General features: G+C 44.1%; 1 protein-coding gene across 1 annotated transcript in view; it reads left to right on the top strand.

The window, feature by feature from the left end:
• csad (cysteine sulfinic acid decarboxylase) overlaps positions 1 to 13,705 on the top strand; it is a 65,361-nt gene extending 51,656 nt beyond the window's left edge. Inside the window, exons 14-15 of the mRNA XM_063037164.1 lie at positions 8,191 to 8,280; positions 13,363 to 13,705. Of these exons, the coding sequence (XP_062893234.1) occupies positions 8,191 to 8,280; positions 13,363 to 13,545 (273 nt within the window). The 3' untranslated portion in view covers positions 13,546 to 13,705. The remainder of the gene's footprint in view (positions 1 to 8,190; positions 8,281 to 13,362) is intronic.
• The last annotated feature ends 503 nt before the right edge of the window (positions 13,706 to 14,208 follow it).

Genomic DNA, 14,208 nt, shown 5'->3' with positions numbered 1-14,208 from the left:
ATCTGTCTCATTCTCCTTGATGTTATTTGAATAATTGAGCTTTGTGCTCCGTGACACCTTTTTAGCCCCCATTATCTCCTCCCCTTTGCCTTTCTCTGACTGGTATAGCTCCACATACCACCTGACCTCCACTGGTATCCCTTGAGAAGTTTTTTTTTATGATTGGTTGGTTACACCTGCCAACATGGCATTAGCATTTGTGTTAATGTTGATGTCACTTACTTCAGACTGGGGCAGATTGGTCAGAAATTGGTTTCCTTCAGCTAAAATTTGGGACAATCAAAGCGTGTTTGAGCCTTCCCACAAATAGTCCTGATTCCTCTAACTGCTGAGAGCAGTGGTCCCCAACCTCCAGGCCGTGGACCGATACCAGGCCGCGAAGCATGCAGGGGTGCAGCAGTAGCCGGAGCGCACCCAGCACATCTTTAAGAAAAAAAAGCCGAAATAAACAAGCTAATTAATTAGGTGCCGCCCGGCACATAAATATCGGCCCAGATCAGAGGCGATTGCCGATTTCACTTGCTCAACGCGATGTTCACTCCTCTTTCCAGGGTGCTGGAGACTTTGGCTGTTCCATTGTTTGGTCAGTTTAAGCGCCAGCCCAGACAGGCTGAAAAGACGGGGCTGTCAGGATCAAGGTGACATGTTGAATGTACACAAACTTCTAATAAAGTATAGGTGCTGCCGTGCTTTCTTTGTAATGACAGTTACGTGCTGGTCCCAGGACAGATCCTCTGACACTTTTCAGAGAGAGAAACGTCGATCCTTAATGCCGAAGAATTTAAAGTTATTGACTCTCTCCACCTCAGTTCCTCTAATGAAGACTGGCTTCTGGGCGGCACCTAATTAATTAGCTGTTTATTTTGGCTTTTTTCTTAAAGATGTGCTTGGTGCGCTCCAGCTACCACTGCACCCCTGCATGCTTTGCGGTCCGGAGGTTGGGGACCACTGGCTTTGAGCACCTTCCCAACTTCCATCCCCATCATTGCTATTGAATAATTAGATGTTGCCGCACTCAACAGTAGCTGAGAGAGTGTTACTTTAAATATGTCCAGTTAATAACAGCATTCGTAAGTGCAATACTCTAGCAAGAGTTTATGGGCCTCAATTGAAGAAGTTAATCTCTGATTTTCACAAATGTCCTTAGGGTGACCAAAACTTAATGGCAAATTAAAGGGCATGAAACAACTTTTTAGATCCCAACCCTCTTCAGATTGACATGACATGAGCAACCTCAGGTTTTATTTGCATGTTTGGGTGATTGTAAAATAATTTGACCAAATCTATGCCCTTGATGTTCATCTAGACCTCTTGCAAATCCCATCCCCTTGTTATCCTCTCTTCAAAAGTTCAAAGTAAATTTATTATCGAAGTACATACGTTTGTATATGTCACCATATACAGCCCTGAGATTTATTTTCTTGTGGGTAATCATAGTAAATCCAAGAAATGCAATAGAATCAAAGATCACTCCCAACAGGACGGACAAAGAGCCAATGTGCAAAAGACAACAAACTGTGTAAATACAAAAGAAAAAAATAAATAAATAAACAATAAATATCGAGAACATGAGGTGAAGAATCCTTGAAAGTGAGTCCATAAGTTGTGGGAACAGTTCAGTGATGGAGTGAGTGAAGTTATCCCCACTGGTTCGAGAGCCTGATGGTTGAGGGGTAATAACTGTTCCTGAACCTGGTGGTGGGAGTCTTGAGGCCTCCTGTACCTTCTCCCTGATGGTAGCGGTGAGAAGAAAGCATGACCTGTGTGGTGGGGTCCATTATGATGGATGTTGATTGTATGTGATAGCACCCCATGTAGATGTGCTCAATGGCGGAGAGTGTTTTGCCTGTGATGGACTGGGCCATATCCACTACTTTTAGTAGGATTTTCCATACCAGACTGTGATGCAACTGGTCAGTAAACTCTCCACCATCATGTATAGAAGTCTGTCAAAGTTTTAGATGACATGCCAAATTTTTGCATACTACTTTTAAAAAAAATAAAGGTACTGTCATACTTTCTTCATAATGGCACTTGTGTGCTGGACCCAAGACAGATTTTCTGAAATGTTAACACTGAGGAATTTAAAGTTACTAACCCTTTCTATTCTTGCCAATTGTCATTGATTCTCATTGCTTGAGGACAAAAATTTTAGGTTCCCTTTCTCGATAACCTCCGATACTACTGACACTTCATTCCTTGAGTTTTGTACATCTCTCCCTACCCTTATTCCTTTCCCACCATCTAGTAACTGTGCCTTCAGCTACCTTAACCTGACACAGGCGCCTATTTGTCTCACTGAATCCAGTCAGTTCTATTTATCTCCCAGCTCTCAATGCTTGTAAACAAGTGATTTCAAGTGGGGGCGGTACTGCCCCCAAGAGGACGTTAAGGGAAATAAAATTCATCAGCGGCATTCCAGATTCTTGGGGGCGGTAAGCGGCACCCTAACTTGAGGCCTGAGACCAGACTAACCAGATCAACTCGCTGCTGTCGTCAACATCCAATAGCATTCCCAGTTTGTGTTAATTTTTAATTTTAATTTAGCTCCACTAATGATGGATAAATACAAATGGCATGATCTCTGTGACTCTGAAGGTAGTGAAGCCTTGAATTCTAATCCTGCTGGGAAACAGAAACTACAGGAAGTGCATCAATACAATGCTACATACCTGGAGTGTGGTTTTATTCCATTCCCATCGGATCGTGACACCCCATGTGTCTTATTTGCAATACTGTACTATCTAATGAAACCATGAAACCATCAAGGTTGCAGGAACACTTCCATAAAAGACACCCTGAAAAGGCTACTTATGGTATTACTCAGTTCTAGAAGAGGAAAGAAGCATTTGAAATGTGTTGCACACTCAAGTCATTTGCCAAGAAAGCTAAAAATGACCTTGACAGTGGTCTCGTTGCTTCTTATAATATTTCCAAAATGATAGCAAAGTGTGGAAAATCTCATACAATTGGTGAAAAATGAATAATGCCTACTGTATCAGAGGCACTCACCACAGTTCAAAATGGTTACCAGTAGTTTAAAATAATTTCCTCTGAGTAATGACTCTGTAACTCATCGTATTGATGAAATGAGTGAAGACATTGAGGTTTGCACAGAGCTACAAAAGCAGAATTTGGGATTCAATTGGATGATTCAACTGTGTGAGACAACGGGGTATTGCTGATGGTGTATGTATGGTTTATGAATAATAGAAAAGTTTATGAAGAAATTCTCCTTTGTAAGAAGTTTAAAAACAAATATCAATGGAGAATCGATCTGCAACAAGTTCAAAATGTATATTGAGGATAAAAGTATTCTGATTAGGAACATGATTTCCTGTGCAACAGATAGAGCATCATATATGACAGGTCGCCATGCTGGTTTAGTGACATTTATGAGAAAAGAAATTCCAAGTTTGTTTGCAATCCATTATGTAATTCATCGTCAAGATCTTACAGCCAAAAACCTCAGCCAGCGACATTTTGTTTTCAAGCAAGACTCGTGTAATATCCGCTATCAACAAAATTAAAGCTTATCCATTAAATAGCAGGATATTTCACCTGCTATGCCAAGATAACAATCAAGAATTTGAACTCTTGCCTTACACTGAACTGCGCTGGTTGTCAAAAGGCTGCTGCTTAAAATGTCTCTTTGAGTTTTTTGCTCAACGTTGACATGAGCTTGGGAAATAAGATTGAACTTCTACATGGAGCTGAGGTGTCCTTAGCCGATCTGTATGACAAAATGAACATTCTAAATATGAGCAACACACATCAAAGTTGCTGGTGAACGCAGCAGGCCAGGCAGCATCTCTAGGAGGAGGGACAGTCGACGTTTGATGTGTGTTGCTTGAATTTCCAGCATCTGCAGAATTCCTCGTGTTTGCGATTCTAAATATGAAAAAACAGGATGAGTTTAATCCAGGCAAAAAGTGCAGTGTCCACTTTTATCGGAAAATTAGAAATATATAAGCAAAACATTGGGAGAAGAGTGTTCTCACAGTTTTGCTGCATGGAAAGTATGGCACTTTCTTTCTCAGATAGTGATTTGCAAGAGTAGTGCTTACATCTGCAGTTACCAAAGAAGGATTTTTAGAATCGATTCAAGGATTTGAATGATCTGGAAATCCAGACTGGGTAATTAGCCCATTTCTTTGCAAAGTGGGAAAACAAGAAGAGAACTCAAGAAGAAATTATCGAAATTCAGAATAAGGAAGAAGCAAAAATGCTTTTCAAAAATGTTGGCTTTTGTGGTATGTGGCTACACTGTCATACGAAGTATCCTGGTCTTTGGAGAAGAGCCAAACTGCTCATCATTGCATTTCCATCCTCCTACCTTAGAAACATAGAAAACCTATGAGACAATACAGGCCCTTCAGCCCACAAAGCTGTGCCGAACATGTCCTTACCTTAGAAATTACCTAGGCTTACCCATAGCCCTCTATTTTTCTGAGCTCCATGTATCCATCCAGGAGTCTCTTAAAAGACCCTATCGTTTCCGCCTCCACCACCGCCGTCACTGGCAGCCCATTCCACGCACTCACCACTCTCTGCGTAAATAAAAAAAAACTTACCTGACATCTCCTCTGTACCTACTTCCAAGCACCTTAAAAATATGCCCTCTCGTGCTAGCCATTTCAGCCCTGGGAAAAAGCCTCTGACTATCCACACGATCAATGCCTCTCAACATCTTGTACACCTCGTTGAAAGAGGCTTCAGTACAGTGAACTGCATACTCACAATAACACAGAAACCCCTTGGACATTGTTATATGTGGGAACTTGAGGCTTTTAGCTATCACGACTTGAACCAGATATTTCAACTCTTGCTAAAAACCATCAAGCTCAAGAATCACATTGATATCGAAGCTGCTGTATACTGCACAGGTACTATATAACCTAGATTTAGAGACAAATAAAAATTTGGAGCAGAATCATATGGTAGACATGTTCTTACACTATGGGGGCGCTGGGAGGTATTTTGTGCCTGAGAGGGGTGTTGGCAAGTATGAAAGTGCTTTAGGGGGAGTTGGGCTAAAAAAATGGTTGGAAAACACTGGTGTAAATTATTCTGTCCTTGCACATGTCTGTCAACTCTTGGATTTTTTTTGCCATTAAGGAGTGATTTACATTAGCTAATTAACTAGCCATCTCCCTTGGGGTGTGGGAGGAGACCCACATATTTATAAGGAGCACGCATAGATTCTGCATGGCTCCAGGGTTCTTAGAATTGTGAGGCAGTCCAATCTGCTACTGCTAGTTTCCAATTTAAATATAAACCCTCAACCCAAATCTTTGGAACCCTTTAAAAACCATCAATTAACTCACAGTGTGTAACTCTCTTTCATCTGCAAAACCATGTTTAATTTTGTCTAGAGTAGGAGAATGGACTGACCAATGCCCCACCTGGAGGTCAGTGTTTGGAAGGGATGTTCGTGGTTGTAATCTGCTATCTGGTCCGTCCTGTAAATTAGGATTCAAGTCCCAAATTTTTGTTGGACTAATTTTTAAACGTAAAGCCTTTTGCCTTCCATGCTTGTATCCTCGTCACTCAATTTGGAGGGAGTAGGTATGTTGCTATGAAACATTTGTCTCCTGGCATTTTTATTTATTTAGCAGTACAGCATGGTAGCAAGCTCTTTTGGCCCAACGAGCTCATGCCGTCCAATTACACCCATGTAACCAATTAACCTACTAACCCATACGTCTTTGGAATGTGGGAAGACACTGGAACAGCTGAAGGAAGCCCACGCGGTCACGGGGAAAATGTACAAACTCCATACTGACAGTGACAGAATTGAATCCGGGTCATTAGAGCTGTATCAGTATTACGCTAACCACTACACTATTATAACGCCTAGTGGGGGGGAGGTAGGGTGAGTTTCAGAGCAACACACACAAATTGCTAGAGGAACTGAGCATGTCAGGCAGCATCTATGGAAATAAACAGTCGACATTTAAGGCTGAGACCCTTCATTAGGACTAGAAAGGAAGGGAAAAGACACCAGAATAAAAAGGTGGGGGAAGAGGAAGGAAGACAGCCAGTAGGTGATGGGTGAAGCCAGGTGGGTGGGAAAGGTAAAGGGCTGGAGAGAAAGGAAACTGGTAGGAGAGGAGAGTGGACTCTGGGAGGGGCACCGGGTGGGGGGGGGGGCAAGTGGGTGATAGGCAGTTCAGGAGAAGAGGTAAGAGACCAGAGTAGGGAATAGAAGAAGAAGAAGAGGGGCAGGAGAAAAATTTAAAAAGCGTTACTGGAAGGAAAAATTGATGTTCATAACATCAGAAGCCACCTAGATGAAATATGAGAAGTTTCTCTTCCGACCTGAGAGTGGCCTTATGTCAGAAGAGAAGGCAATGGACTGATGTGTCAGAACGGGAATGGTGACAGGAATTGAAATGTTTAGCCACTGGGAAATTCTGCTTTTGGCTCAAGGAGTGAAGGTGATTGACAAAATGGTCCCCCAATTTACGTCGAGTTTCACAGTGTAGAGAAGGCTGCATTAGGAGCAATAGATACAAAAGATGAACCCAACAGATTTGCAGATGAAGTATTGGCTTCTTACTTGGCAAAAAAACCAACCAGTTCCCCTCCTCCGCCACCACCACCTTCCGTCTGGCAGAACTGTTCCTTACCCTCAACAATTTCTCCTTTGGCTACTCGCACTTTCTCCAAACTCAAGGAGTAGCCATGGACACTTGCATGGTCCCCAGCTATGCCTGCCTTTTCGTTAGCTACGTAGAAAAGTCCATATTCCAAGCTTTCCCTGGTAAAGCTCCCCAACTCTTTCTGCGCTACATTGACAATTTCATCAACTTTGCCTCTACTTTCCATACTGCCTTTAAATTCACTTGGTCCATTTCTGACACCTCTTCCCCTTTCTCGATCTTACTCTGTCTCCATCAATGGAGACAAGCTGTCACCCAACATCTTTTATAAACCTACCTTGACTACACCTCTTCCCACCCTGTTTCCTGTTTTTAAAAAAAAAGCCATTCCCTTTTCTCAGTTCCTTTGTTTCCACCGCATTTGTTCTCTGGATGAGACTTTCCTTTGAACTGTCCTCTTCCTTCAAAGAATGGGGTTTCCCTTCCTCCACCATTGATACTGTCCTCACCTGCATCTCTTCCATTTCCCAGATATCTGTGTTCACCTCATCTTCCCATCACCTTAACAGGGACAGAGTTCCTCGTCCTCACCTATCATTCCATGAGCCTCCACATCCAACACATCATGCTCCACAACTTCCACCATCTTCAATAAGATTCTACCACCAACCACATCTTTACCTCTTCTCACCCCAGTCCCTCACTCTCCACTTTCTACAAGGATCACTCCCTCCATAATTCCCTCATCCATTCTTCCCTCCTCACTAATCTCCCTCCTGGCAAATATCTGTGCAAGTGGAAAAAGTGCTACACCTGCCCATTCACCTCCTCCCTCACCTCCATTCAGGACCCCAAACAGTCCTTCCAGGTGAGGCAACACTTCACCTTTGAGTCTGTTGGGATCGTCTGCTGTGGCCTCCTTTACATTGGTGAGATCCGATGTAGATTGGGAGATCACTTTGTCAAGCACCTCCGCTCCATTGCCAAAAGTGGATTTTCCCAGTAGCTAACCATTTTAATTCCTATTTTCAGTCCCGTTCCAACATATCGGTCCGTGGCCTCCTCTTCTGCCATGATGAGGCCACTCTCAGGTTGGAGGAGCGACACCTCATATCTGTATAGGTAGCCTCACCAACATCAATCAATTTCTCCTTCTAGTAACTCATTTTTTTTTTTCTTTTCTCCTCCCTGTTCCCTCTTCTATGCTCCCCTCTCCTCTTACCTCTTCTCACCTGCCTATCACCTCCCACTGGTGCCCCTCTTTCTTCCACAGCCCTTTACCTTTTTCACCCACCTGGCTTCACTTATCACATTCCAGCTTGTACCCCTTCCCCAGCCCTCGTCTTTCCCTTTCCAATCCTGAAGAAGGGCCTCGGCCCAAAACGTCAATTATTTATTCATTTCCATAGATACTACCTGACCTGCTGAGTTCCTCCAGCATTTTCTGTGTAGGGTAATTTCTTCATGTCACAGACTTATCGTTAAGCCTTTCTCCTTGTCATGGGCATGTAGGCTTTTAATTTGAAAAGTGCGATTTTATTGATTAAGCTACAGCCTTGAGTAAGTGCAATCTTTTCTCTTACAGCCTCAGTTTGTTAATGTCTGCTTCTGGTACATCCCTCCCAGTCTGCAAGGGAAAGAAGACACTCCAGACTTCCAGAAAAACCTAGGAAAGGCAAGGCTGCATTTGGACTTGAGTTTGGTGACAGTTTATCTCTCATGAGGAAAAATCACTGTGGAAATTGAACTAGGACTTCAGTGCTTTTTTAAAAAACTTTGACTTCTCCATAGAGAATCTGTTCACTGCCAGAGGGTCCAGAAGAGATTCACGAATGAAAGGGTTAACGTATGAGGAGCATTTGATGGCTCTGGGCCTGTACTTGCTGGAATTTAGAAGAATGAGAGGGGATCTCTTTGGAACCTATTGAATTTTGAAAGGCCAAGATCAAACGGATGTGGAGATGATGTTTTCTATGGTAATGGAGTCTAGGACCAGAGGGCACAGACGCAGAATAGAAGGACATCCAGATGAGGAGGAATTTCTTCAGCCAGTGGTGGTGAATCTGTAGAATCCATTGTTACAGACAGCTGTGGAGGCCAAGTTATTAGGTATATTTAAAGTGGAGGTTGATTGGTTCTTGGTTAGCAAGGGTGTTAAAGGTTATGGGGAGAAGGCAGGAGAAATGTGGTTGAGAGGAATAATAAATCAGCCATGATGAAATGGCAGAGCAGATTCAATCTACTCCTATGTCTTGTAGTCTTATGCTGACAGTATCAAGTTTTTGTAACATCAGGCTTCAGGGGCCAAATGACTAAATTCTGCTCCTATGTCTTCTGGTCTTCTTACTTCATTCCTGTCACGTGTATAACTCCTACAAGGGTTTCTACAACAAGTTGATCATTCACACAATGACAAATGGACAACCGTATCTCCACCTGAGCAAATAGTGCGATAGTTGCAACTTAGAAAGGTTCAGTGGAGAATAATAGCAGATGGACTTTGGCATAGCTAAGTGTGATGCTTGCTACCTTGAACCAACAGCTAGAAATGAATCACAGAATGGTTAGAGGGCAGGGGAGGTCATTCTGGCATATCTTGTCCATGCCAGCACTCTACCACAACAACACAGCACTTCAAGACCTTTCTCCATAGTCTTGCCATCTGTTTATTGACCTATCATGGAAAATTCGCAGTGACCAGGTCACTGGCTCTGTGGCTCAAAGGAAGGGGAAGAAGAGCAGAGCAGTCATGACAGGGGATTCAATAATTTGGGGAGCAGCTAGGAGATTCTGCTCCCTGAGTATTGAATCCCCTATCACGACTGTGGACTTGACAGAGGCTCCGGGATGGTGTGTTGCCTCCAAGGTGCCAGGGTCAGGGATGCCTTAATTTGGGTCTACAGCATTCTAAAGGGGGATGGTGAGCAGCCAGAAGTCTTGGTACATATTGGTACCAATGATATGGGTATGGAAAGGGAGGAGGTCCTGAAGAGAGAATACGAGGAGTTGTGTAGAAGGCTGAAAAGCAGGACCTCAAGGGTAGTAGTCGCTAGACTGCTGTCGGTGCCTTGCAGTAGTGAGGGTAAGAATAGGACAATTTGGCAAATTAATGTGTGGCTGAAGAATTGGGACAGGGTTTCAGATGTGTGTATCATTGGGATCTATTCTGGGGAAGATATGTACAAAAAAGACTGGCTGCACCTGAACTTGAGGGGAACCAATATCCTTGCAGGCATGCTTGCTAGAGCTGTTGGGGAGGGTTCAAACTAGTTTGGCAAGGGAGATGGGAGTCAGAGTGATAGGTCAGAGGATGGGGTTGTTAGTGGACAGGTAGGTGTAGTGTGTAGAGAGACTGAGGAAGAACAGGCAGTTGATTGGGTAAATTTACAGTCAGTTCGATGGGTTGAGTGTCTATTTTAATGCAAGACGTATAGGAACAAAGCTGGTCAACTTCAAGCATGGGGCTGTGACATGGTGGCCATTATGGAGGAGTGACTGCCCTGATGTTTCGAAAGGAATGATGGAGGTTGGGTAAAGGAGGTGGGGGAGTGGAATTGCTAATCAGGGATAGTATCACTCTATTGGGAGTATTCAATAGAACCCCCCCCCCCCACACCAATAGTAACAGAGACACTGAGGAACAGATCAGAAGGTAGACTTTGGAAAGGCACAAAAATAGCAGGCTTCTTCCCTTTCCCCTTCCTTTTCCTCTGGGCCAGTCTTTCACATTGTCCCCAGTTGCAGCCATCTTCAAAAACGCTTCCTCTTCCAGGGATGATGTCTCTAGAGCTTCTGCTGGCATTTCTGTAACACTAGGCTTTTGAGGGGGTGGGGTTGCTCACCCCATCCCCAACCCTCCTCCTCTCGCAGCTGGCTTTGGGACCATCCATGGTGGAGTTGTTTTTCTTTTTGAGTGACCTAAACTTCCCTCATATTGATTGGCACCTCCTTAGTGCAAAAGATTTAAATGGGATGGAATTTGTTAGGTGATTCCTGACACAGGCCTACTATAGGAGAGACCATTCTGGATCTGGTGCGAGGCGATGAACAGATCTCTCGGTGGGTGAGCATTTTGGACCCAGTGACCACAACTCCCTGACCTTTACCGTGGCCTTGGAGAGGGATAGGAGCAGATGGTATGGGACAGTACTTAATTGGTGGAAGCAGAATTATGCTAATAGGCAGGATTTGGGAGCATAAATTCAGACTGGATGTACTCTGGGTATTGCGCAATGGAAATGTAGAGATTGTTTGGGGAGCACTTACTGGTTTCTAGATAGGTTTGTCCTATCGAGGCAGGGAAAGGATGGTAGGGTATGGGAATCATGGTTGCCAAGAGATGTGAAACATCGAGTCAAGAGGAAGAAAGAATTTTAAGGTTTAGGAAGCAAATACTAGACAGGGTTCTAGAGAGTTAAAAAGTAGCCAGGAAGGAGCTTAGGAGTGGACTCAGAGCTCAAAGGGGCTGCGAGAAGGCTTTGGTGAGTAGGATTAAGGAAAATTCCAAGGCTTGTATGTGGAGAACAGGAGGATGACTAGTGTGAGGGTAGGACTGATCATGGATAAACAAGGAAACCTGTGTCTGGAGTTGGAGGAGGCAGGGAAGTTCCTCAATGAAAATTTTGCTTCAGTATTCACCGGTGGGAGGGACCTTGAAGAATATGAGGACAGCTTAAAACATGCTAGAACATGTCCACATTAAGATGAGCGTGTGGTGGAATTTTTGAAAAACATTAGGATAGGTGAGTCCCCTGGACCAGGCAGGATATACCCCAGGTTATCATGGGAAGCAAGGGAAGAGATTGCTGCAACTTTGGTGATCATCTTTGCATCCTCACTGGCCACAGGAGTAGTATCAGATGTTTGGAGGGTGGCTAAGGTTATTCCTTTGTTCAAAAGAGGGAGCAGGGATAACTCTCTGGATTATAGACCAATGAGTTTATACTTTACTGGTGGGGACATTATTGGAGAAGATTCTTGGAGACAGGATTTATGAGCATTTGAAGAAGTATAGTCTGATTAAGGATGGACAGCATATCTTTGTGAGGGGCAGATCATGCCACATGAGTCTGATTGAATTCTTTGAGGAAGTGACAAAGCACATTGATGAAGGTAGGGCAGTATTTGTGGTGTATATGGATATTAGTAAGGCATTTGACAAGATGCCTTAGTGGGCTTATTCAGAAAGTCAAAAGGCATGGCATCCAGGAAAACTTGGCTGTGTAGATTTAGAATATAGAATTGGCTTGCCTCAGAAGGCAAAGGGTGGTTGTGCCTGGAACATGGTTAATGGAAAAATAGAGGGCTTTGTAGGAGAGAAGAGTCTTAGAGTAGATCTTAGTGATCTTAGAGTAGGTTAAAAGATCAACACAACATTGTGGGCCGAAGGGCCTGTACAGTGGTGGTGGTTGTCTCTCGGGGTGCGAGGAAGACTAAACATTGTGCAGTCATCTGTGGATACTCATGTGGCTTCGGAGGCCATAGGCCGAAGCACACACGCGGTTGCAGGTTGGACATGGAATGGCAGTTGTTAGAACAGGTGCATACACAGCTTTGTGGCATCGGTCTCGTGCTGCTGCAAGGCGCTGATTTCGGTCATCCTCAAAGTCAGATGCAGCTTTTCTGGTCAGGGCGCGCCACGCAGCCCTGTCAGCTGCAGACTCCTCAAGTTGTCGAGGCTGGAGGTCTGCCCATTTGATGTACAATTTCAGATGTCTTTGAATCTTTTTTTGGGGCGGCCCTGATTGCGACTGCCATGCTCAAGCTCACCGTAGAGCAGCTGCCTGGGGATTCTTGTTTCACCCATGTGGATTACGTGGCCAGTCCAGCGTAGCTGGGACTGGAGGATCCTTGCCTCAATGCTTGTGCTGTTGGCTCTGTCAAGGACTTCCTGGTTGGTGATTCGGTCCTGCCATCGAATCCTCATGATCGACCGCAGAAAGCGCATGCGAAACTGCTCCAGCTGTTTGATGTGCCTGCGGTCAGGGTCCAGGTTTTGCAGCCTGTACAGTACTGTAATATTATATGTCTTAATTCCCTGACGATGGAACCAGCCTACCGGATTGCCAGATCTCTAACACAGCAGCACTACCCTCTGCACCACTGCCAAACTTCATTTTGCCCAAATGTGACTAACTGGGAACAGCAGAAGTTGAAATAGATCATGGGCTAGAAAATAAAAGGGAGGGAATTTTGCTGCGCCACACAGAGCTTTGGTCAGACCTAGATTTTGTGTACAGTTTTGGGCATCTCATCTTGGAAAGTGTATCAGCCCAGAAAGGAGTTGCAGAACGGATGCCACCAGAATATTACCAGGGCGCCAAGAGTTGAATCATGAGAGAGGCACAAAGTAGGCTTGTATTATGTGGAATAGACTAGTTTGAGGGCTAATGTGATGGAGTTTTGAAAGAAATCAATATTGTAGCTAGCAAAACTTTACTCCGATATGGAAGATTAAGTCAAGGGCACATGTTCTGTGAATTGGAAGCAGGTCATTTAGGAGAGAAATGGGAAATACTTCACATACTCCAGTACAAGTGTTGACCTTGTGTGGTTGGTTAAAGTATGGCTCACACTGGATACTGTCTACAATGATAAAATCTGCTGCTGCCAAGTATTGTGAAGTGAGGTGAGGGAAGGTAGTGTTGGCAACTGAAGTATACTTTTTATAAAGGGAGACTGAAGAAGGGGACATAACAAAATGTGGTTGTGTTCTGTTATCTATTCTGTTTACTGACCATTTCTCACTTGCTTTTAGGTGGCTCCATTCATCAAGGAACAGATGGTTAAGCAAGGCACCGTGATGGTTGGTTACCAGCCACATGGAAACGACGTAAACTTCTTCAGGCAGGTCCTGGTCAGCCCCCGAGTTAGCCTGGATGACCTGGACTTCTTCATGAATGAAATTGAGCGGCTGGGAAGTGACTTCCAGCCACAATGATGCTTTCCCATTCAATGTCTGAAATCCAGTCCAGAAGTTCGGATTGAATTTAAGTGACCTACTTCACCTGCCTGCTTATTTTCGAAACACTTGATTAGGTTGTTGCGTTTGACAGATGTTACATTTTTGAAGGGCTTTTGCTAAATAAAGACTTAAGAGAGTTGAAGATTGGTTCTAAGATTTGGATGTGTTTTAAAAGATTTCAGTGAGTTGTGAGCCTAGAGCCAACATCTTTATCTTGCTTAGGTACAACAGATGAATGTTCTGTTTTCCATAGCAAAAGAGGCTCTTGAACCTGCCGCTGATGTGTACTGTCAGCTTCATTCTCTGCTGTACCAGCCCTTTTGGAAGTGTGCATGAAGGCATCTTTGGAGCTGAGGGGTGATTACAGTATCTAGCACTTTAGTCTGCGGAAAGAAGTGGGGAACAGGCTCGCTTCAAGCAAAAGCATTTTCTTTTGATGCTCTTTTTATTAGGATCGTCCCTCTTTTTATGGTGCTCTCCAGCCCCGTAGTGTCCACTAGTGAGCCAGCACTTGCCATGTTCCATCTCTCGAGGAACCCCAGGGAATGTGTGCATTTCTCAGGGGGCAGGCAGTGGGCTTGGGTAGACTGCCTCATGGCCTATTGTCTGGAGCGAGGCATGGTCACATTGGGTGGGAAG

The sequence above is a fragment of the Mobula hypostoma genome, chromosome X1 (assembly GCF_963921235.1).
Source record: "Mobula hypostoma chromosome X1, sMobHyp1.1, whole genome shotgun sequence".
Classification (NCBI taxonomy): Eukaryota; Metazoa; Chordata; class Chondrichthyes; order Myliobatiformes; family Myliobatidae; genus Mobula; species Mobula hypostoma.
The sequence above is the reverse complement of the archived record's forward strand: the minus strand, read 5'-3'. Positions and strand labels throughout refer to the sequence as shown.